At 43.3% G+C, this 25522-nt stretch overlaps 1 protein-coding gene across 1 annotated transcript in view; it reads left to right on the forward strand.

Annotated features, from left to right (window-relative positions):
- The window catches only part of LOC126454081 (discoidin domain-containing receptor tyrosine kinase B-like), a 425916-nt gene that overhangs the window by 115157 nt on the left and 285237 nt on the right, over positions 1–25522 (forward strand). The window contains exon 3 of the mRNA XM_050091131.1: positions 22744–22846. Within this exon, the coding sequence (XP_049947088.1) occupies positions 22744–22846 (103 nt within the window). The remainder of the gene's footprint in view (positions 1–22743; positions 22847–25522) is intronic.

A 25522-nucleotide genomic window follows, 5' to 3' on the forward strand; every position in this document is an offset into this window, starting at 1 on the left:
CAATACTATTGTCAAGAGCAAATATAGCGAGTAAATGGAACAGGTTTGCTTCCTAAGAAGACACTGATAGTGTACCGTAAACACATTCACTGCTGCGTAGATATTTTCATTGTAATACAAAAGCAAAGGTAACTGGGGGTAAGAAATCAGCCCAACCGTATTTAATCTGTAACGAGCCACTGGAGACCACAGACCCCTTACACCAAGCTACTCAGAAAACATCCGCAGCTTTGTCGATGGATTTGGGGTTCTTCCTGTATACCCCACATACAGTTTCAACACCATCATTGTTCTATGTACGTATTGTACTATTTAAAATAACCACATTTCGTATTGACGTTAATTGTACTGTATTAGACTGACAATTGTATTGTAATTCTGAACATAAATCACTTTCATGAAGTTACGTTTTGGCTTCTTTAATCGGTACCTCCCTGTCGGTCCCTTTCCGAGTTACAGAAAGAACTGGTAGCGCGAAGAGTGGTAATGTTGATGTGCTCTGCAAGTGGTTGTGGTTGATATTTCCTGTAGTATATTTTACAAAGTGGTTGTGGTTGATGCTTCCTTTAGTACATTTTACACGTGAAACATCTCGATAGATGCTGAAGCTTACATTATCTATGGGTAGACTTCGAATATGATAGCATTCTCTTAATAGAAGCAAAGAAGAGGCATTGCAGACACGTCATAGGTTAGATTCACAAATGAAGGTCAAATGAGCTATTAATGAAGTGACAAGTCCAATAATCCTCCGATATTGATCCTGTAATTGATTTCATGGTTTCAAAATACTGATACGAATTTTTTACAGACGAATGGAAAAGCTGGTAGAAGCCGACCTCGGGGAAGATCAGCTTGGATTGTGTGGAGATGTTGGAAAACGCGAGGCAATACTAACCTCCTATACTTATCTTTGAAGATAGGTTAAGGAAAGGCCAACCTATGTTTCTAGCACTTGTAGATTAGACTAAGTTTATGACAATATTGAGTGGAATACTACCTTTCAAATTCGAAAGGTGGCATGGGTAAAATACCAGAAGCGAAAGGCTATTTTCAATTTGGACAGAAATTAGATGGCAGTTACAACAGTCGAGGGGCACGAAAGGGAAGCACTGGTTACTTACCTAGCTTACTTATTTGTTACATAGTTATATTCTTAATTTCTTTGCGTGTTTTTGTGTACTTGCATTGTTTAATTCATAAATTTCGGGCGTATTATAGTATTTGAGAGTTGTAGCATCGCGCTTTAGTGTTTACTTCGTAGATTCTTACTTAAATTGCGTGTGAGTTTCGTATAGGAGGTGTAATTTCGAGTTTGTTACTGTAATCGTAAATTCAGGCAGATTGTAGCGCAGTCGTTAGGCATTTGTACAGGTTAGTTAATACATTCTTTGCGTGTTTCCCTTGCGATATCTAGGCACTGACTCGTGTTTCAGTAACTGTTGTTCAACATCGATTAGAATGGACAGGGACTGTGTGGTGTCACCGCCAGACACCACACTTGCTAGGTGGTAGCCTTTAAATCGGCCGCGGTCCGTTAGTATACGTCGGACCCGCGTGTCGCCACTGTCAGTGATTGCAGACCGAGTGCCGCCACACGGCAGGTCTAGAGAGACGTCCTAGCACTCGCCCCAGTTGTACAGCCGACTTTGCTAGCGATGGTTCACTGACAAATTACGCTCTCATTTGCCGAGACGATAGTTAGCATAGCCTTCAGCTACGTCATTTGCTACGACCTAGCAAGGCGCCATTATCATTTGCTATTTATCTTGTGATGCATGTACCGTCAGACCGATGTTCACCAATTATGGATTAAAGTTAAGTATTCCAGAAGCTACGTACTATTTTTGCTACTATAACGACCTTGCCCCGTTCCAGACCTCACGCCATCCTGCGTGAGCTTAAACGCGTGCCCTTCGGCCTCCCGTCCTAGTGGATTGGCTGTCTTGCCAGTCCACAAAAGACTGTGATTGCTGTGTTCAGATAAGGGCTGAGTTGGCATCCCTTCGCCCACAGCTGCAAGCGGCGCTGACTTCGGTCGCGCAGCTTGAGGCTGTTGCCAATGAACACCACTGTGGGGACCCGGACTTTGGTATCACGGGGATATCAACCTCGTCCCGTCTGTCCCCAGATTGGTCTGCCGCTGTGGTTGCCCCGGTTGCTGCCAGCAGTGTGGCTGAGACCTCGCCTGTGGTTGATTGGGAGGTCGTTCCAAGGCGTGGCAGGCAGCGAAAGACGTCCCCGGAGGCTGATCAGAAAGCCTCTCCGGTGCGTCTGACAAACAAGTTTCAGGCACTGTCTCTGGCTGAGAAAGATGCAGCTGCCTGTCCTGTTTCAGAGGATGATTCTCAGTCTTCAAGGTCTGGGCCATCACAGAGGTTGGGCTTCTTGGTAGTTGGGAGCTCCAATGTTAGGCGCGTAATGGGGCCCCTTAGGGATATGGCGGCTAAGGAGGGGAAGAAATCCAGTGTACACTCCGTGTGCATTCCGGGTGGAGTCATTCCTGATGTGGAGAGGGTCCTTCCGGATGCCTTGAAGAGCACAGGGTGCAGCCAGCTGCAGGTGGTGGCACATGTCGGTACTAATGACGTGTGTCGATTTGGATCTGAGAAAATTCTCTCTGGATTCCAGCGGCTATCTGACTTGGTGAAGGCTGCCGGTCTTGCTTACGAGATGAAGGCAGAGCTCACCATCTGCAGCATCGTTGACAGAACCGACTGCTGACCTATGGTGCAGAGCCGGGTGGAAGGTCTGAATCAGAGGCTCAGACGGTTTTACGACCGTGTTGGTTGCAGATTCCTTGACTTGCGCCATAGGGTGGTGGGTTTTCGGGTTCCGCTGAATAGGACAGGAGTTCACTACACTCAGCTGGCGGCTACAAGGGTAGCGGAGGCTGTGTGGCGTGGACTGGGCGGTTTTTTGGGTTAGAAGACCTCGGGAAAGTACGGGGTGGGCTGCAATCTCAAAGGGTGCATGGCAAATACAGGACGTGCTTGGATCAAGGAACAGCCGGAATTGTAGTTGTAAATTGTTGTAGTTGTGCTGGGAAAGTCCCTGACCTTCAAGCGCTAATAGAAAGCACAGAAGCTGAAATCGTTATAGGTACAGAAAGCTGGCTAGAGCCTGAAATAAATTCTGCAGAAATTTTTACGAAGTCTCAGACGGTGTTCAGGAAAGATAGATTAGGCAGAATAGGTGGTGGAGGGTTTGTGTCTGTCAGTAGTGGTTTATCTTGTAGTGAAGTCAAAGCAGATATTCCGTGCGAATTGGTATGGTTGGAGGTTATACTTAACAGCCGAACTAAGTTAATAATTGGCTCCTTCTACCGACCCCCAGACTCCGATGATATAGTTGCTGAACAGTTCAGAGAAAATGTGAGTCTCGCAACAAATGAATACCCCACTCATACGGTTACAGTTGGTGGGGACTTCAACCTTCCCTCGATATGTTGGCAAAAATACTTGTTCAAAACCGGTGGTAGGCAGAAAACATCTTCCGAGATTGTCCAAAATGCTTTCTCCGAAAATTATTTCGAGCAGTTAGTCCACGAACCCACGCGAATTGTAAATGGTTGCGAAAATACACTTGACCTCTTAGCCACAAACAATCCAGAGCTGATAGAGAGCATCATGACTGATACAGGGATTAGTGATCACAAGGTCGTTGTAGCTAGGTTCAATACCGTTTCTTCCAAATCCACCAGAAACAAACGCAAAATAATTTTATTTAAAAAAGCGGATAAAGTGTCACTAGAAGCCTTCCTAAGAGACAATCTCCATTCCTTCCGAACTGACTATGTAAATGTAGACAGGATGTGGCTCAAATTCAAAGATATAGTAGCAACAGCAATTGAGAGATTCATTCCTCATAAATTTGTAAGAGATGGAACTGATCCCCAGTGGTACAAAAAACAGGTCCGAACGCTGTTGGAGAGGCAACGGAAAAAGCATGCGAAGTTCAGAAGAACGCGAAATCCCGAAGATTGGCAAAAATTTACAGACGCGCGAAATTTGGCACGGACTTCAATGCGAGATGCCTTTAGTAGGTTCCACAACGAAACATTGTCTCCAAATTTGGTAGAAAATCCGAAGAAATTCTGGTCGTATGTAAAGTACACAAGCGGCAAGACGCAATCAATACCTTCGCTGCGCAGTGCCGATGGTACTGTTACCGACGACTGTGCCGCTAAAGCGGAGTTATTGAACGCAGTTTTCCGAAATTTCTTCACCACGGAAGACGAATGGACTATTCCAAAATTTGAAACACGAACAGCTGCTAGCATGAGTTTCTTAGAAGTACAGGGTCATTACAAATGATTGAAGCGATTTCACAGCTCTACAATAACTTTATTATTTGAGATATTTTCACAATGCTTTGCACACACATACAAAAACTCAAAAAGTTTTTTTAGGCATTCACAAATATTCGATATGTGCCCCTTTTGTGATTCGGCAGACATCAAGCCGATAATCAAGTTCCTCCCACACTCGGCGCAGCATGTCCCCATCAATGAGTTCGAAAGCATCGTTGATGCGAGCTCACAGTTCTGGCACGTTTCTTGGTAGAGGAGGTTTAAACACTGAATCTTTCACATAACCCCAAAGAAAGAAATCGCATGGGGTTAAGTCGGGAGAGTGTGGTGGCCATGACATGAATTTCTGATCATGATCTCCACCGCGCCGAAAATTCAAAGCGTTTGACATTGTCATCGGGTGTCAGGGCTTGTAGCAATTGTAAACGGTAAGGCTTCTGCTTTAGCCTTTTCCGTAAGATTTTCCAAACCGTCGGCTGTGGTACGTTTAGCCCCCTGCTTGCTTTATTCGTCGACTTCCGCGGGCTACGCGTGAAACTTGCCCGCACGCGTTCAACCGTTTCTTCGCTCACTGCAGGCTGACCCGTTGATTTCCCCTTACAGAGGCATCCAGAAGCTTTAAACTGCGCATACCATCGCCGAATCGAGTTAGCAGTTGGTGGATGTTTGTTTAACTTCGTCCTGAGGTGTCGTTGCACTGTTATGACTGACTGATGTGAGTGCATTTCAAGCACGACATACACTTTCTCGGCTCCTGTTGCCATTTTGTCTCACTGCGCTCTCGAGCGCTCTGGCGGCAGAAACCTGAAGTGCGGCTTCATCCGAACAGAACTTTATGAGTTTTTCTACGTATCTGCAGTGTGTCGTGACCATATGTCAATGAATGGAGCTACAGTGAATTTATGAAATCGCTTCAATCATTTGTAATAGCCCTGTAGATACCTTAGGGGTTGCGAAGCAACTCAAATCGCTTGATACGGGCAAGTCTTCAGGTCCAGATTGTATACCGATTAGGTTCCTTTCAGATTAGACTGATACAATAGCTCCCTATTTAGCACTCATATACAACCGCTCGCTCACCGATAGATCTGTACCTACAGATTGGAAAGTTGCGCAGGTCGCAGCAGTGTTTAAGAAGGATAGTAGGAGTAATCCATCGAACTACAGACCTATATCATTGACGTCGGTTTGCAGTAGGGTTTTGGAGCATATACTGTATTCATACATTATGAATCAACCCGAAGGGAATGATCTATTGATACGTAATCAGCATGGTTTCAGAAAACATCGTTCTTGTGCTACGCAGCTAGCCCTTTATTCGCACGAAGTAATGGCCGCTATCGACAGGGGATCTCAAGTTGATTCCGTATTTCTAGATTTCCGGAAAGCTTTTGACACCGTTCCTCACAAGCGACTTCTAATCAAGCTGCGGGCCTATGGGGTATCGTCTCAGTTGTGCGACTGGATTCGTGATTTCCTCTCAGGAAGGTCGCAGTTCGTAGTAATAGACGGCAAATCATCGAGTAAAACTGAAGTGATATCAGGTGTTCCCCAGGGAAGCGTCCTGGGACCTCTGCTGTTCCTGATCTATATAAATGACCTGGGTGACAATCTGAGCAGTTTTCTAAGGTTGTTCGCAGAGGATGCTGTAATTTACCGTCTAGTAAGGTCATTCGAAGACCAGCATCAGTTGCAAAGCGATTTAGAAAAGATTGCTGTATGGTGTGGCAGGTGGCAGTTGACGCTAAATAACGAAAAGTGTGGTGATCCACATGAGTTCCAAAAGAAATCCGTTGGAATTCGATTACTCGATAAATAGTACAATTCTCAAGACTGTCAATTCAACTAAGTACCTGGGTGTTAAAATTACGAACAACTTCAGTTGGAATGACCACATACATAATATTGTGGGGAAGGCGAGCCAAAGGTTGCGTTTCATTGGCAGGACACTTAAAATATGCAACAAGTCCACTAAAGAGACAGCTTACACTACACTCGTTCGTCCTCTGTTAGAATATTGCTGCGCGGTGTGGGATCCTTACCAGGTGGGATTGACGGAGGACATCGAAAGCGTGCAAAATAGGGCAGCTCGTTTTGTATTATCACGTAGCAGGGGAGAGAGTGTGGCAGATATGATACGCGAATTGGGATGGAAGTCATTAAAGCAAAGACGTTTTTCGTCGCGGCGAGATCTATTTACGAAATTTCAGTCACCAACTTTCTCTTCCGAATGCGAAAATATTTTGTTGAGCCCAACCTACATAGGTAGGAATGATCCTCAAAATAAAATAAGAAAAATCAGAGCTCGAGCAGAAAGGTTTAGGTGTTCATTTTTCCCGCGCGCTGTTCGGGAGTGGAATGGGAGAGAGATAGTATGATTGTGGTTCGACGAACCCTCAGCCAAGCACTTAAATGTGAATTGCAGAGTAGTCCTGTAGATGTAGATGTAGAAGAAGGAAGTCAGAAATGGTTCTACCCTATCCCCGATGTTATTCAGTCTGTATATTGAGCAAGCAGTAAAGGAAACAAAATAAAAATTTGGATTAACAATTAAAATCCATGGAGAAGAAATAAAAGCTTTGAGGTTTGCCGATGACACTGAATTTTAGCAGAGACAGCAAAGGACCTGGAATAGTAATTCAACGGAATGGATAGTGTCTTGAAAGGAGGATATAAGATGAACATCAACAAAAGGGAAACGGGGATAGTGAAATGTGGTCGAATTAAATCAGGTTATTCTGAGGGAATTAGAATAGGAAATGAGACACTTCAAGTAGCAGATGAGTTTTGCTATTTGGGAAGCGAAAGAACTGATGATGGTCGAAGTACAGGGAACATAAAGTGTACACTGGCTATGGCGAAAAATGTATCTGAAGAAGAGAAATTCGCTAACATCGAGTATAGATTTAAGTGTCAGGAACTCTTTTCTGAAATTATTTGTATCGAGTGTAGCCAGGTGAAACATGGACGATAAATAGTTTAGACAAGAAGAGAACAGAAGATCCTGAAATGTGGCACTACAGAATAATGCTGAAGATTAGATTGGTAGATCACATAACTAACGAGGAGGTACTGAATAGAATTGGAGAGAAGAGAAATTTGTGGCACACCTTGAATAAAAGAAGGGATCGGTTGGTAGGACACATTCTGAGGCATCAAGGGATCATGAATTTAGTATTGGAAGGAAGCGTGGAGGGTAAAAATCCTAGAGGGAGACCAAGACATATTACGCTAAGCAGGTTCAGAAGGATGTAGGTTGCAGTAGTTACTAGGAGATGAAGAGGCTTGCGCAGTATAGAGTAGCACGGAGAGCTACAGAAAAACTGTCTTTGGACTGAAGACCACAACAACAACAATTGATTTCCAATACAGTTGAAGGTGGTAATATTCTTAGCAATTTTATTTAGCGGCATTTATACAACAGACAGAAATTGTATTCTTTGTACCAGTGAATTCTCTTCTTTGAATGCGCCTGGTTTAAGAGAGGTACGTTTTGTAAATCCCGTCTCACTATTTTGTTAACTCTGAATTGTTTGCCTACTTTTAGTTTCGTGGGATTAGGCATATCCGAAGCAGCAATTCACATTATCACTTCTCGATGTTATTAAGTTCAACTTTTCTTCCATATTTTCTTATGCACACAAAGTTTCCACCTGCATATCGGCTGCTGTTACGGTGCAATTGGTATAGAAGCTAAAAAGGTGTCTCGTATATGTATGCCTGGAATCATGTGTGCACTATGGGACTTCTGAGGTCATCAGTCCCCTAGCACTTAGAACTTCTTAAACCAAACTAACCTAAGGACATCACACACATCCATGCCCGAGGCGGGATTCGAACCTGCGACCGTAGCGGTCGCGCGGTTCCAGACTGTAGCGCCTAGAACCGCTCGACCACTCCGGCCGGCGCCTGTCAAGAAGTTCTAATATTCTGGGAGATGAGACAGTCACTAATCCGATTTAAGGGCCGCACCCGGTTCATAATATCGCTAAGAATGCTATAACGCAATATGAAAACGAAAATCAAACCTAGTGCTCTTTAAGTACGTCAGTAAGCATGTTCATATCTTGAATCGACTGTCAGTATTACTTTTTCCTTTTCCAGTACTCTGTTAAAACCACTACAGATATTCTGCATCGGCCTATATTTCACGAGAAACAGCAAATATATACTTAAATTCCTGTTTATCACGAACAAATATCTTTGCTCAAAGAACCAGTACGGTTTCAAGAAAAATCATTCTCATAAAACACAGATTGCTTTATTAATACATGACGTCGTGCTCACGATAGATATGGGACGCTGAATGTTCCAAAGAAACATCAGGCTCAGGTGTAGTATAACGAAGGGTATTACTAAATTTAATGTCCTCATTACACATAAAAGATTTATCAGACAGAGAGAGCAGCACTGTATGATTGTTTTCTGGAAATACTGTTGTGTATAGGCAAGTGTCTCGTCTGGCGATTGAAAGGAATTGCAAAAACACAAAAGCTGCAAAACAAAACAAAAGAAAACAGACTTGGAAAAACTATCTACTTAGTGACATTAATGACAAGTATCATCTCGCAAGTGAGCTTCTGTAAAGTTTGGAAGGTAGAAGACGAGGTACAGCTAGAAGTAAAGCTGTGGGGAGGGGGCGTGAGTCGTGCTTGGGTAGCTCAATTGGTAGAGCACTGGCCCGCGAAAGGCAAAGGTCCCGAGTTCGAGTCTCGGTCCGGCACACAGTTTTAATTTTCCAGGATGTTTTAGTATCGTAAGGTGTTGGTACATGTAAGGAAATGCTTCCAACACGGAAAAAGAACCCGCTGACTTCTGATCATAAAATTAGTGGTGAACCTCTTGACTTCGTCAGATCATACAAGTATTGAGGGGTTACACTAAGAAGCGCTATGAAATGGGACGACCACATAATGTCAATGTAATCGAAGGTTAGTGGAAAACAGATTTGTTGGAAGGATTCTGAGATAATGCAATGCGTCTGTAAGGGAAACTGCATTGAAAATATTAATGTGACCTGCAATATTATACGGTTTTTCTATTTGGAGTCCTTGTCAGGTAGGCATGGCAACAGACATTGAATGAATTTAGAGATGCTCTCCGGCGATCGTAACGAGTCCGTACAGCCTGTACTGAAGTGTAATAAAAATCCTCGGATAACTTAAATGGGGATCCTTGAAAGGAAGAAGAGGCTTTTGTTAAATCCAGAGTTTCTTTATTCGGAGGCTCCTGTGGCCAATATGTATCCACCACATGATACTTCGGTTAGGGAATCGCGAGAATAAGCTAAGAGACACCAAGGCACGTTACAAAATAATATCGAGATTACTGATACCGTGCGCTGTCCGCCACGCATTGTGCAGTGGCTTGCGCAGCATGTATGGAAGTGTAAATGTAGATGAGATCCAGATTCGGGAGATGTATCGCGAGCATTTCTGACAGAGAATCTATCCACTTTAAGTGCGACCGGCCGTCACACGAGAATGAAAAACATATTCCTGGAACAACGGAACGCTCGCTCGGCTGTATCGGCGGCGATGATTAATGTGCTGCGCCTGATGAGGTCACGGTGAAGCTCAGGCAAAGGGCGCGCTTCCGGGAAGCGGCGGACAGTGAAGGCGAAAACCATACTGACACCACGCCTTCCGGCGAAAACCATGTTGACACCAAGCCTTCCGACATGAACGTCCTGAGCCAATACACAACGTTCGCACCTAAGATCGTCCGAAGCTGTCACCATGTCGTCTTTTTTCTTTCTTTCAACTAACTATCTTCTTTTGATAGTGGATGTTGTGAGGCGTCGGTTGAGCATGTAGCATGTACCTGTGATGGTACGTATTCTATCCCCGGCGACCTACAGTAATAGAAAACTACCCATAAGATCACGCGCCCGTTGTGGCCGAGCGGTTCTAGGCGCTTTAGTCCGGAACCGCGCGACTTCTACGGTCGCAGGTTCGAATCCTGCCTCGGGCATGGATGTGTGTGATGTCCATAGGTTAGTCAGGTTTAAGTAGTTCTAAGTTCTAGTCCCACAGTGCTCCGAGTCATTTGAACCATTTTTTTTTTTCATGCGAATGAAATGAAAACAAGGTCGTGCACCAGATAACACGTTATCTATTATTATCTACGCTAGCATGAAAGTATGGATCCCCACCTCACACGGACATATTGATAATGATAGCCATCAAACTATGTAAGGACGCTATGGGTCGATCTAACAATCACTTTCTTGCTAAGAAACATCAAAAATGTTTTATCCACAGAGTTAGCAATGCAATCAATTATTAAGGGAATATGAGACTGTAGAAATTATGACGTCTTGGTGCTGATGGGCAGATGCATGGCAGAAACCATAAGAAACTGTGTCATGAATATGGCCAATGACTGCAGAAAAAGTTAATAAGTTAGTGAAAGGTCACAGAAAGGCACGAAAACGCATCACACTCTGAGTTAAGTTCATGATGGTGAATGCAGCTAGCTGTTTGTCAAAATTAGATCAGAAAAACGAAACCCCGATGCAAGATAAATTACTTCGCACTCATCTCGTCTCGGCACAAACCTATGATTTTAATGATGTGTAAGGGCAGAAGATGGCTGCAGCAGTGGCTGAGAATTCAAAGTTGAGCTCCGGCATCTGAGTTCTGGTCTAAGTTGGAGACATCTCAAACTGCAGCTCTGAAACTAAGTGTATTGCCTGGAGCCCTGCAAGGGGGTGTCTTTTGTGGTGCCCCTGGAGCAAGAGTGTTCTTGCTATCCTCTGCAAAACTTAGCTGGTTCTGCCAGCATCAGAATCTCACTGGCCAGTTGCAAGAGACTTAATGAATTTTTATCAATGACATTTGACTAGAAATGCTAACAAATTCCCTACTATTATGGATTGTTCTGTGCTTAATTAATGAAGTATATTTCTCTCTTAGTGTGGGGAAGAAGGCAGAAAATACCCTCCACTACAAAACGGATTTCTGGTTACTGACAACGAGATGGCGTCCATATAAACAAGTGTGAGAAATCTCCCCTGCTAACAAAACAATTACTACGAGCCAATGCCAGATCGAGTAACTGAATTTGGAAGGAACATACCAAGTGGCCTCCTCCAGGCCTAACAGCTGGTCACATAACTGTAGCCTCGTGTCTTCTCCCGTCCTTCCGATGCGTATCTTTGCTAAAAGGTATTTTTATTTTTTTGCTTCGCACAAAATGAAGCTGTACAACGGGCTGTCTGCCCTCGCTAGTTGCTTCTGCTGCACTTAGTCGGCAGACCGTTCTTCCCTGCGTTTACCTGCATGAGACTGACTTCCAGCAGATTCAACTTTATGACCCTTGCAGTTCCCTGAGAGCCCCTTCCCTTTCAACAACCAGCTAAAAGCGGTCAGTATTGCTAAACTCGGTCAGCAAACTGCTCTCCCCTGCGTTGACCTGCATGAGACTCTGGCTTTCACGATAAACATCTACGGCCCATGCAGTTGCTGTAGTTGCAAGATTCCCTCAACGTGCCAAAATTGCAATCATTATCAGTTGTTATTGCTTGCAGTTTTCACGCAATGATGGTTATTTGATATGATTCATTAGTTGTATATGTATATTGGATTATTAAACAGATCATGCTACATTATATGTAGAAATCTGACTGATAGCAATGTACATTTCTCAACTTCCTCCGAAGAAGTTTGAACACAGCCGCGCGGAGTGGCCGCGCGTTTTGAGGCGCCATGTCACTGATAGCGCGGCCCATTCCGCCGGAGGTTCGAGTCCTCCCTCGGACAGGGTGTGTGTGTTGCTCTTAGCATAAGTTCGTTTATATAGTCTACTTACCGATGACCTCAGCAGTTTAGATTCGGTCAATCTATTATCTTCAAAAAGTCACTGAATATCCAAGAAGTAGATATTTTCGTGATCTGATTGGATATTACTATAATTTTTGCAAGACAGAGTTTCCTCTTACATAACTACATCTGTACAAAGCCTGAGATTGTAGCAGGTACTGTCCACTAAACCATTAACGCATAACATGAACAGTACTTATCGTACTTCACACTCTAAGAATACACCAGCTACTACTTCAGTGTCTGTGACTTCGATGCGTTACCAAACGAAAAGTTTTCGAAAGTCTAATAACTCTGAATAAAACTTGTTTTCTTTCTCCGTGGTGTTCGTATTATGTCGCGTATGACAGTTCACGAGTAAATATTATGTAACTTAACAATCAAAATTCCAAATGTTAATTTACGTGGTCTCTAAGCATACCAAACTCAGAACTGCTACGTAGAAGCAAGACAGTAACATCAAGGTTTCACAAGATCATTTGACACAGGCAAACACTCGGATGCACTGTCACCGGACAGGAATTCACCCTTACCAGTTTCAAAGAAATTGTTCTAGCATTCATCATAAGTAACCGAGCAAAACCTAAATCTGAGAATCAGGAGGGGATTTGATTCTTCTTCCTCTAGAATTCTGGTCCAATGTCTTGACGACCAGTAAAAATTGTGAGTCAGATGGCTGTTTATTGAAACCCATGATGGTTGTCTGAATGTCACCCAAGGGACACAAAGAAAAAACATGTGATATAAACGGTGTCAATGGATGCTCTCATCCTTGCTAGACAACCAGTTGTATTTTCACTTCCTCTTTTCTCGCATTATTCCCTAAAGATGAGGCATTGGCTAAAATGTTTACCTTGTCACTTATCAACACTGAACAGCGAAACCTAATCGTCCATGAAAGAGTTATTTGGCTTAATAAAACAGGTATATTCATAATGTTTGATGTACAGGTAATGTACGGCTCAGCGTATTCAATACTTACCATTTCCACACATGTTTATTTGGGTATGGAATGGGAGAATCGGGGCATCAAGTGGTTTTGCTTTTTGGCGTAGTATGACGCAACGAACACTATGCGCCAATTATGGAGCTTAATACCTACGAATATGTAGCGTAAAGCTAAGTTTAGATTACTTTAGTTACACTCTATGTGGTCAGAAGTAACCGGACACCTGGCTGAAAATGACTTAAAAGTTCTTGGCGTCGTCCATCGGTAATGCTAGAATTCAGTATGACGTTGGCCCACACTTGGCCTTGATGACAGCTTCCACTCTCGCATGCATACCTTCAGTCAGGTGCTAGAAGGTTTCTAGGGGACTGGCAGCCCATTCTTCACGGAGTGCTGCACTAAGGAGAGGTATCGATGTTGGTCGGTGAGGCCTGGCAGGAAGTCGGGGTTCCGAAATATCCCAAGAGTGTTCGATAGGATTCACAGGACCCTGTGCAGGCCAGTCCATTAGATGGATGTTATTGTCGTGTAACCAATCCGCCTCAGACCGTGTATTATGAACAGGAGCTCGATCGTGTTGAGACATGTAACCGCCATCCCTGAATTGCTCTTCAACAGTGGGGGCCAAGAAGGTGCTTAAAACATCAATATAGGCCTGAGCTTTGATAGTGCCATGCAAAACATCAGTGGGTGCAAGCCCCCTCCATGAAAAACACGACCACACCGTAACACCACCGCCTCAGAATTTTACTGTTGGCACTACACACGCTGACAGATGACTCTCACCGGGCATTCGCCATACCCACAGCCTGCCATCGGATCGCCACATCGTGTACCGTGACTCTTCACTCCACACAACGTTTTTCCACTGTTCAGTAGTCCAATGTTTACGCTCTTTACACCAAGCGAGGCGCCGTTTGTCATTTACCGGCGTGATTTGTGGCTTACGAACAGCCGCTCGACCATGAAATCCAAGTTTTCTCACGTCCCATCTAAACGTCATAGCAGTTGCAGTGAATCCTGATGCAGTTTGGAATTCCTGTATGATGGTCTGGATAGATGTCTGCCTATTACACATTACGACCCTCCTCAAGTGTCGGCGGTGTCCGTCAGACAACAGACGAGTTCGCCCTGAACGCTTTTGTGCTGTACGTGTGCATTCACGTTTCCACTTCACTACCACGTCGGTAACAGTGGACCTAGGGACGTTTATCAGTATGCAAATCTCGCGTACAGAAGTATGACACAAGTTATACCCGATCACCTGACCACGTTCAAAGTCCGTGAGTTCCGCGGAGCGCCACGTTCTGCTCACTCACGATGTCTAATGACTGCTGAGGTCACTGATGGGGAGTACCTGGCAGTACGCGGTAGCACAATGCACTTAATATGAAAAACGTATGTTTGGGGGGTGTCCGGATACTTTTGATCAAATAGTGTACGTGGAAGTGACAAAGGGTTAAACATACCTATTGATCCAGTTTAGTCCAAACCTAATGTTACTCACAGCACAAGTATATTGCTGGACGTACCATCATACGACGAGAGGTGGGAACACCTAATGCGCGCAAGGACATTGTCGGATACCATTGTTTCGGTGGTCCAGGTCTTATGGTGTAGGGAGGCTTAATATTGAATGCGCATAATGAATTAAGTCGGGTGATGCAGAGGGAATTAGATTAGGAAATGAGACACTTCAAGTAGTAAAGGAGTTTTGCTATTTGGGGAGCAAAATAACTGATGATGGTCGAAGTAGAGAGGATATAAAATGTAGACTGGCAATGGCAAGGAAAGCGTTTCTGAAGAAGAAAAATTTGTTAACATCGAATTTAGATTTAAATGTCAGGAAGTCGTTTCTGAAAGTATTTGTATGGAGTGTAGCCATGTACGGAAGTGAAACGTGGACGATAAATCGTTTAGAGAAGAAGATGTGGTGGTGGTGGTGGTGGTTAGTGTTTAATGTCCCGTAGACCACGAGGTCATTAGAGACGGAGCGCAAGCTCGGGTTAGGGAAGGATTGGGAAGGAAATCGGCCGTGCCCTTTCAAAGGAACCATCCCGGCATTTGCCTGAAATCACGGAAAACCTAAATCAGGATGGCTGGAGATGGGATTGAACCGTCGTCCTCCCGAATGCGAGTCCAGTGTGCTAACCACTGCGCCACCTCGCTCGGTTGGAGACAAGAAGAGAATAGAAGCTTTCGAAATGTGGTGCTACAGAAGAATGCTGAAGATTAGATGGGTAAATCACTTAACTAATGAAGAGGTATTGAATAGAATTGGGGAGAAGAGGAGCTTGTGGCACAACTTGACTAGAAGAAGGGATCGGTTGGTAGGACATGTTCTGAGACATCGAGGGATCACCAATTTAGTATTGGAGGGGAGTGTGGAGGGTAAAAATCGTAGAGGGAGGCCAAGAGATGAATACACTAAGCAGATTCAGAAGGGTGTAGGCTGCAGTAGGTACTGGGAGATGAAGAAGCTTGCACGGGATAGAGTAGCATGGAGAGCTGCATCAAACCAATCTCAGGACTGAAGACCACAACAACAACAATGACCTCCAAATCTCTTAACACTTTAAACTCACCAGTTAACGTTACTGTGAAACTGTGCTCCCATGTGTGTCTTTTCAGGAGCGAATTCGGCCCTGACATCACTTTTATGGATAACAATACGACACCGCATAGAACTGCGTAGGTGTAGGAACTCTTGGAATGAGAGGATACTCGGGCGAATGGACTGACTTGTTCGTTCCCTGCCTTAAATCTCATCGAGCTCCGTGTGAGATGGCGCTTGGAGACGTACTGCAAGACGTCTACATGCATCTAAGAGCTTCTAGAAGTTGTCGTCCACGCTGATGGAGAAATAGAACGCCCTGTCACAAGAACTCCTTACCAAAGTCGTGGCCAGAATGGGAGCACGTTGCAGAGCATGTACTACTGTCGTGGTGACCACACACCCTATTTGAAATATGTCCAGCCATTTGTAGTGTCCATGCGATCAACAAAAATAGCAGTGACACCACTACGATTATTGTCATTGAATAAAAGTGTCATGTCTGATTATTTCACTCCATTTCTGTGCTAAACTGTAGCAGTTCTTTCTAATTACGATCCAAGTTTCACCGAGCTGTGTTACATGGCAATGACCCTTCATGGGAATGATACTTTCGTCTTAAATTTTGCACAGAAGTTTATAGAGGGCAGATCATTGAAAAAACTCAGTGCCCGATTATCGACCTTTATGTCCGCTGGAATTAGTTTTAACTTCCGTGAAGTGAGTGAGAAACTGTTTCAAGCTGCTGCTGCGCTTTAGAGGAAATATTTTCAGCACTGTTCTCGTTCAGACTGAACTGCTGCAAGGTATTTAGCGCATCTGCCATTAATTTCGTTTATTACACTGGAAATACATTATAAAGGAATTCTCATCCGTTGAAATATGGTAATTAATCACGCAAAAGCGCAGTGCTTTCAAATTCCGAGACAACTCAATTTGTCAATCACACTCAGAGAAACTCAATAAAAGGCTACTGTTGGTGAATTTTCATCGCTCATTTTTTATTCCCATAATTAGTTTATTTTTAGAAATGTAATTGCTTTTCGCGATAACACTAAACATTCACACCAGTTTTTATTTTAGACAGTGAAGGAATCCCTTGATGGGAGATTATTTATTAGGTGTCAGGGAGAAAGGGCCCGTAGGAATGTTCCAATATCCATTATCTGATGGCATCGCAAATTGAAAACCCGGCCATCAGGTGGAGCATCGGGAGTGAAAGGCAAAGCAGGGTGGGATGAGGTGGGTGGCCGGAGGGGGGGGGGGCGGAGGGGGGGGGCCTGAGGTAGGAAGGGAAGAGGCCTGTGGTTGGGGAACTGCGCGAGAGCTCACGCCAGCGCACACCAAGCCCAGCTAAGCCGCGACTTACCAGGCGCGACGCTTACTTCCTGAGGCGAAAATGCTGTATCGTGCTGACCTAAATGAAACGATTCTTTCGTGCTGCACTTCTCTGCGTGTCAAATACACTACTGACAAAAATTTCAAAACCAGTTTCAATGGGACGCGATTCCTCTTTCCATGCAATATTTTGTATTTAAGAGTTGGAGTTTTGTTAGGGGCCTGTTAACCACCTACGCCCACGGAATAATAAAATGTTGTTAGCTATACTACGCAACACATAAATTAATGTGAATTTTTAATTATACAGCAAGAGTTTACAATGAAAGAGAAAACGTTGCCTGTAGAAGGAACATACAATCTATAGCGAAAAATTTCTCTACCACTGGTTTTGTTTGATCACCGGTTTAATAACTAACGTCAAAGTTTTTCGTTAACAGAAACAGCCTTCGGAATCTGCATGTAGCTGTAAGAGGTAGCAGAGCACAGGTGTCGGAAGAGACACGCAGGAAGTTCACGTTCAAGGAAAAGTATGCTGCAGTCACACTTCATTCGTCCAAGTAGCTCTCCTGGCTTTTTAAAGTTCACGACTGTAATTTGCCGTGCTTTTTACATTAAGTAATTCCATGAAACCTACATATGTGTAGTGTTAAGCCTCTAAATATTGGTTCGTGTGAAACCTGTACATCTTATGTTTATCCACAGACATGTAAAAGAAATATATTTCTTTGAACAAGTAAGCATAAAATATGACATAGTATGTTCAAAACGACTACGGTTACTGGCAGACATTTCACGTCTTCTGTTCAGCTGTTCCCGCACAACGGGACGAAGGTAGTTTGGAGATGATAGTATGATGGTAAATCAGAACGTAATGGTGTGGAGGAGCTTCAGAGATACAAGAAAAAAATAATGAAGCAATATAAGACTTGGAATTAGGAGACGAAGTCATGAATAGACGTCTTACACAAGATTTTTAGTAATAATGCTAGCGGAAACGTGAGATGGAAGAATCATGCTAAATTGCTAGACAAAGGATCAAAGATCTTTTATATTTAACGAATGGTAAGTGACGCTTGCAACACTGAAACCGTACTATCCGCACATTGGAGAAATGTGCATATATTGTTACAGTACGATGTACTGTTTTGGGAAACATTGGTTAAAATAAAAAAAAGAGGAATAAGTTTACTGAATGGGTTTACCAAAAACTACTGTGCAGTTATATTTTTAAAGCATGTAAAATTATGTCTGTTGCTCGATCATACGTACTAGATGCAACGTAAGTGTAAGGCCAAACCTTTAGGACACTTATCTTAACAAACAGAATGAAAAGAACAAGCAAGATCGATAAAAGATTGAACTCATTTCCTGAATCTCTTACAGTAGAGTAATCATTAACTACAGACCGGAAAAAATCCTACCAATACACCAAATGAACGTCTTATAAATGTGAAATGTTCAAAATATTTAAAATGCTATTACGTATCGAATGATAAATAAAACCGTCAAACATTTATAATAACCTGGTCGGAGAGGTGAAGATGTTTTGAAAGCCCAAATGTTTGAGGAAAAGCTGCTTCTATTTGGTGGATGTGGATATTTTGCAGCTTGACACCGAAGACCTAGAGAGGGTGCACCAAAAAGACTGGTCAATATTGAGGGATATGGCTACCTAAACAGAACGCATTTAATTTGCAGTGTTCTGTATCACTCAGTACATTGTCTACTATAGAGTTGTACAATAGTCAATAAACATTACAACATGCGTTTTACGAAGTATCTCATGAAAAACTGTTTTCGCATGTAAATGTTCGCCATATACTGGTCCGTGGGATAATGATACGAGCAGAAAGTCGCTGTATACTCGTTGCAAAACTATGCTGTACCGTTTCAACAATGCGTTACTGTTCAGGCGCAGATTATTGAACTACATGTTCGGCATAAAAATTGGAATATGGAAGAATACCTTTTCACGCTATGGGCAGAAAACTCTGGTAAACAATCTACGATCGGTAAATCGCCGACGGTATTCGTCAACTGCAGCAGGATCAGTGCCATCGCAGAAGTCGTAACCATTCCTGCATATTCTTCATTAGTGTACGTGTGTGGCATTATAGCCAGCTAGTGTACGAACACAATTAACCCTTGTTTCTCTCAGTTAAAATCTCAATCCTACGCACTACTTCACACGAAACACTTCATGGGCAACTGTGTGGCCAACGGGCTAGTTTAATGGCAGAAAGACATCCCGAGCAAGGACGTTGGAAGCAACGACGTAGGATGGGCTAAAATAAAACGCCCAAGACGCTGGGCGAGTAAGACACATACTTGCGTGCCACTAGCCCAAAAACAATTGCGTATTAAATGCCTTCTACATCGGAACCACATCCAGACTAAGTGTTTTGCTCCAGATGAGCGTTCCTGCCATGTCTTTGAATACTGACCAGCCCTTTTGAGACACCCTGGCGCTCAGCTCCCCTGCTGTGTAAGTTGAGTTGGAAAAGCCGCTGATGATAGTTTGTGATAGGAGCACATCAGGAAGTAATTACGGACTTCTTTATCACAACGATTATAGCTTATGATGACGAGAAATATATTAAACAAAACGATTTTAGCTGATGATGACGAGAAATGAAATAAACACTTTTTTTCAGATGAGTGTAGGACTCAGGGGATAACAATTATTTTAGAAGAGCAGTTTATACTCATAAACACCAGCACAGCGTGATTTAAAGCTGCCAAACGGCCAATACTATGAGCAGACCGACGATGTGGCTGTGGGTAGCCCTCTCTCACCAGTGGTAGCCAACGTATTTATGGAGGGTTTCGAAGAAGAGACACTACAAGCGACTGAACGGAAACCTGCGTGTTTTTACCGATACGTGGACGACACGTTTGTCATCTGACCCCATGGACCTCATCTTATACAGACGTCCATGGAGGTCGAGAAGGAAGGGAAATTACCATTTCTTGATGTACTTGTAGAGAGGAGATCAAATGGCACACTGGGTCATAGCGTGCACCGCAAGCCTACACAACTGAACGGAATGCTCAACACACTGGTTCACAGGGCATACTCGAGATCGGACGAACAAAAACTGTACAAAGAACTCAAACACCTAGAAAATGTGTTCCGCAAGTTTGGCTACAACAATTGACACATCCAGGCAGCCCTCAGACGACGGAAACACAGCAGAAACCCAGATGAAGAACAGTCTAAAGATGAGGAACCAGGCCTTGCCTCTCTACCGTATGCAGGCAACGTGATGCCAAAATTTTGGAGACTGCTAAAACAACACGAAATTGACAAGGTCTTCCAACCACCGTCTAAGATACGCGCCTTACTGGGGACAGTGAAAGACGGATTTGACCTCAAGAAAGCGGGCGTATATAATATTCCACGTGATTGCGGCAAATCATACATCGGTCAAAAAATCCAAACAGTCGAAGACAGCTGCAAAGAACACCAGCGCCACACGCGCCTGGGCCACTCCAACAAATCGGCATTGGCAGAACACTGCTAAGAAACTGGACACAAAGAGAAATAAGAAGAGACCAAGGTTCTGGCCCCTACCAGCTTCTACTGAGACAGGAAGCAATTGAAATTCGCGTAACGGACAATCTCATAAACCGAGACACAGGTTTTCAACTCACCAATGCATGGAAACCATTACCTAACTCCATCATGAAGCCACAACTCAAGCGGACACAAGATCCTTCCACAACGGCCGGCGGGGGCACTCCACTGTATTCTGCATCTTCCACCACCCGACAATGAGCAGACAGACCAATCCACCAGAACCACCTGATGATGGCGGAAAGGTTATTCGCCGAAATATTGTGGGACTTCAACGATCGCATCCGGCTGGACACCCGAGAGACCTGGAAAACACACATACGCCGGGAAAGCCTCGGATCACATACTTTCAAAGAATACTGGTGTCCTAGAGTATGATTCACACAGAGATCAGCCGCGGTGTGCATCCCAACACCGATTGAATTGCTTGGCGAGCTCTAGCAAAACTTTGTACATGAGAAGTATTCATACATCATCGGTTACATATCAACTATTTGTGTCTCGTTACAATTAGTTTACTGTATAGTGGAGGTATGGTAAAGAAGCCTTAATAACTCACTGTAAAGATGACCCATTTTGTCGAAGAGAGGCACAACGAAGAGACTGTTATATACTATATATCTTGGCCAAAGCCTTCTTCAGCAAAGAAAGCACACACACATTCACAGAAGCAAGTACATCTCATGCTCACATGACCGCTACCACCGGCAGCGGCTTCGATCGGATATTCCAGCCTGATGATTCCATTGCCTGATTAAGCAGTAATAACTTTTCGACTGCCGCTAGCATATTTTTAGTGAAAAATGGATGTTAATGATTAATATTTAATACAGAAAAGGGTGCAATTTCACACTTTACTGTCTGGAAGTTGGAAACGCTCTGAAGACATGTTCGGTCTTCGCTTTCCACTGGCGCACTTTAAGCGCCACACGGCTCACTACCTGTGTTCCTCTCGTGCGAACTGCCTTCTTTCTCCAAGTTGTAGCGACCTGTATCACTGATTAAGAAAATTACTTATGTAATCCTATCTGCGGCGCTGAAATACAATGTTACAATCAGCGAAATAAGTGTTGTCCGAAATGACAGGAAGCTCACAAGCTACTGGACAGAAATTCGAGTAGATTCTTCAGACATCTAGCAAGCTGAAGAAATTTCTAGGGTTGCACACAGCACTCGGTTTGGCGAGGCAGAGCCAGAGTGGCGCAGTGAGGGCCTCCTTGTATCTCCACTTCCATCTCGGCGGCGGGAAGCGCAGCTTTCATCTGGCGCAAAGCACGGGACACTCGCACACAACTCGTTGGAGCCTGCTTTTCGCTTCAACCATTCACGGTCTATCTGACCAACTAAATCAGTCATAGCGTCCTATTTGCCTCTCTGCCGTGGATTCACAATTTTGTATCATTCGTGGGTCATTCCCCGACAGTGAAAAATATCATCCGGGACTGCAAAACAAAGGTACAAGTATTTCTGAAGTACGTGACATGGTCGGTTGCAGGCTCTGAAAGAACTCATAAATATGTCCCTTCAACTGTAGTTTTGACTCTACAATATTCCGAAATGACACTTTCGTACGAATTTATATACTGTGCTATATATTAATAGATCTATGTTGAGGCAGGTTATTACATTATACTATATGGTGAAAATCATTAATTTAGGAAAAACTTTCTCAAAATGAAAAGTTTCTAAATATGTAGGAGGACTGCCGTTATTGTTGAACTACACTGTTCCCTGCCAGCCGTAAGCACATAGTAAAAACACTAATATTTCTAAATGCATGCGTTTAATTTTGAAGAAAATTTTGAATTACATGCTTTCTGAGTAACCTCTAGGTGTGGCGGCATTTCCGAACATAGGTTCATTATACCTTTATTTTTCCGTATTCTCTCATCGCCTCAATCCCTAGAGTTTATACACGGTAGAAAAATTCACTCTGTATATAAAGATTGGTACCAAAGAGCTGGAAAAAAATCAACTTTGTGATTTGTCGTACAGTATAATTTATCTGTGGCCACCTTGGACCATTAGCTTTTATTTCAGGTGGGTGAACGTTGTATCTGTCCCACGACAGTATCAGTTGCGGATTATGACATGCGTATTCGCATTGCAAGCAGCTGACCAAACGTAAAGAATGCTTACCTCTCAGGGAATGTGAGTCTCTAACTGTAGCCTCCGCTCTGCCCGCAGGTGACTGCGACACTCCCCTGGGACTGGAGTCTGGAGCCATCCCGGACTCGGCGCTCTCTGCCAGCTCCAGCTACGTTGGAAGCGTCGGGCCGCGCTATGGCAGGCAAGTTGCGCTCCACAGCCTCAGTCGTACTAATAAGCGATGCAGTCGCAGGCCTTTTGTTTGTATGAGTGTTTGCTTAGAAATTGAAACGTCCCCTTAGAAAAATTATATATGACTGTGCTTAGACTGTCACACAATATTTTTAGCGCAACGCAATCTGACTTTCAATAATCCCTACAATAGAATGGCCCTGACTAACATTAACCTATACCTTTCACAAATCACTTACCTCACAAAAATCTTCGTTACTCGAACTACTGCAATGTAGCTAGCGCCACTACTGCCAGCTAAATAAAAGATTCTAACTACTGAAGGCACAAACTACTAATAGGCATAGTTAGCAAATGAAAGATTTTAATAGAGAACAAACAATGTATTTACCTTAATAGTCATAATATATATAGCAGTTCATGACATCCACTCTTACAAATTTCAAAACTCCGCCATCTCTCTCCCCACATCCACCACTGCTGGCGGCTCACCTCCAACTGCGCAACGCTATGCGCTGTTCACATCCAGCTGCCCAACACAATGGCAGACAACAATGCAAACTAGCCACAGACTGCACGCAGCACAGCCAGTGATTTTCATACAGAGCGTTACGTAACGTTGCCAATAAGAAAACATAAACAGCCTACTAACAAAATGAAATAATACTTGACACATATCTGCAATTATGCTCTACTAACAGAGAATCAAAAGTCCAGAGAAATAGATACAGAAAATAGTGAAACAGTTTAAATGTCTGACTTCTTCAGCAGTTATTTTTCAATAGGTTTATTGAAGAAATACATAAGAATCTACGTATCAGCAACACCAAATATTTTATACCATCGACATTTCCTATTTCTCTGTCTGTATCGAGTCATGGTCAGTAATAAATATCCGAAAATTATCGAGTCATGTCATCAATGGCCATCTTCATAGCTGTACAACAAATAACGAAAGCAGATACACTGATATGAACCGTGTAGATTTGCACAACATGAATACGAAAAGACACTTGTGGTACGTGGCCATCTGTCAGTGGTAGCTTGGGGAGGGGAAGGACCGAGCAATGGGAAACTGAATGTCATTCGTGGCATTAATTCAGTTTATTAGGTCTCCAAGTGCTGCGTGATACTGAAAAACAATGGAAGAATGTGACAACACCTTTATAAAGACCATCTGCTTCAGCAGAACACAATCATTTCGCTTCCCAGTGACACACCGGGAGACAGAATTCAAATCCCGGCTTCACCTGCTAGTATAGACTCGACACAACATACGCTGTTCGGGGAACGCAAGTACCTGGCACTTCTAAACACATACACAAGGTTTCTTAAAACACATACAACAAATGTAAGTACACGAGACAACACAGACTGTTAATAAACCATGTAATTTAGAAAGTTAAATGAGTTGCCACTGATCAAATGGTAGCTCTTTCAAATACCCGGTATTAAAGTGGTGACACAGAATATAATCGAAACCCTTTCCTTGACGTAACACAAGGGGAGGAATCAGAAGGAATGGTACATGCTTTGGGGGTGATAGAAATGGTGATTCTGAACAAAAACGTTATTGACTGTCTTATTCTTAACGGTTTCCAAGTAAACTAATTAAAATAATGGGGAACAGGTCAAATGCAAGTGATAGTAAATGGAAATTTGTGATCTAACGTTTTATTTTATTGTTTACATTTCCTGACAAATGATGTTCAAGAAGACCACCGTCAATTGCAATGCATTTTGCAGCTCTTGTAGACAGCTGCTGAGTTGCTGATACGATCTCATTCCTACGGTCCTTTACGTGAGCACGTGGATGTAAAATACGAGCGAAAAGTCCCTCCTTTATGTCCACTCTGCACTTGTAAACTCCGTTCCTAATCCAGCTCCACAAAGAGTAATCTCATGGAGGAAGTTGTATTCGAATGTGGATGCCGGGGAGGAAGGACATGCGACTAATGTCCGTGATTTCCAAACAGCTTTAGTTTGATACAGCTAAGGAAAGTGAGTATGTTCATTTGAAGTTTCCTTCATTCAGAATCACCAATACTACAATCCTCAAAGCATGTAGCTTTCCTCCAGACTCATGCTGTACGCAACATAATCAAAATGACGGGTGGGTTCCCAGTTTGCACGGTTATGTACCACCCACACAGTTCAATGAATAAAAACTGTCAGTACGACAATATTCGAGACGGTTCCAAATATACTTCTACAACCATTTCTTAATGCAGGAACATTTTGCTCAGCGATATGCAAAACAGAAATGTCAGAAAAGTTATTAATACCGCATAAACTAATCTCAACCTGGCAGTAAAACTACATGAGAAAGTCTAGTTAACATCTCACACGCAATAATAGCACGATTTTAGCAATCCCCAAAAGCACAGTATTAAATACAGAGAACAAGAATAACACCCACTAGTAAATATGCACCACTAGAGACTGGATTGTAGCGGTAATCTAGACATTGAACCATTGAACATTTCAGTTTAACACTGATTTAACAAAACCGCAGCTTAAACGTAGATGACAAAACGGGACACAGTTATGAATGTTAACAGGTGTTAGCCAGACAACATCCCTGCCAAAACTAGATGACAAAGAGTGATTATTTCATTCCAGATCACACAATTCCGTCAAGCAACCACAACTTTAAATTCTTTTTCAAAAACATTACCACCCGGCA

Source organism: Schistocerca serialis, chromosome 1, assembly GCF_023864345.2.
Source record: "Schistocerca serialis cubense isolate TAMUIC-IGC-003099 chromosome 1, iqSchSeri2.2, whole genome shotgun sequence".
NCBI classification, from domain to species: domain Eukaryota; kingdom Metazoa; phylum Arthropoda; class Insecta; order Orthoptera; family Acrididae; genus Schistocerca; species Schistocerca serialis.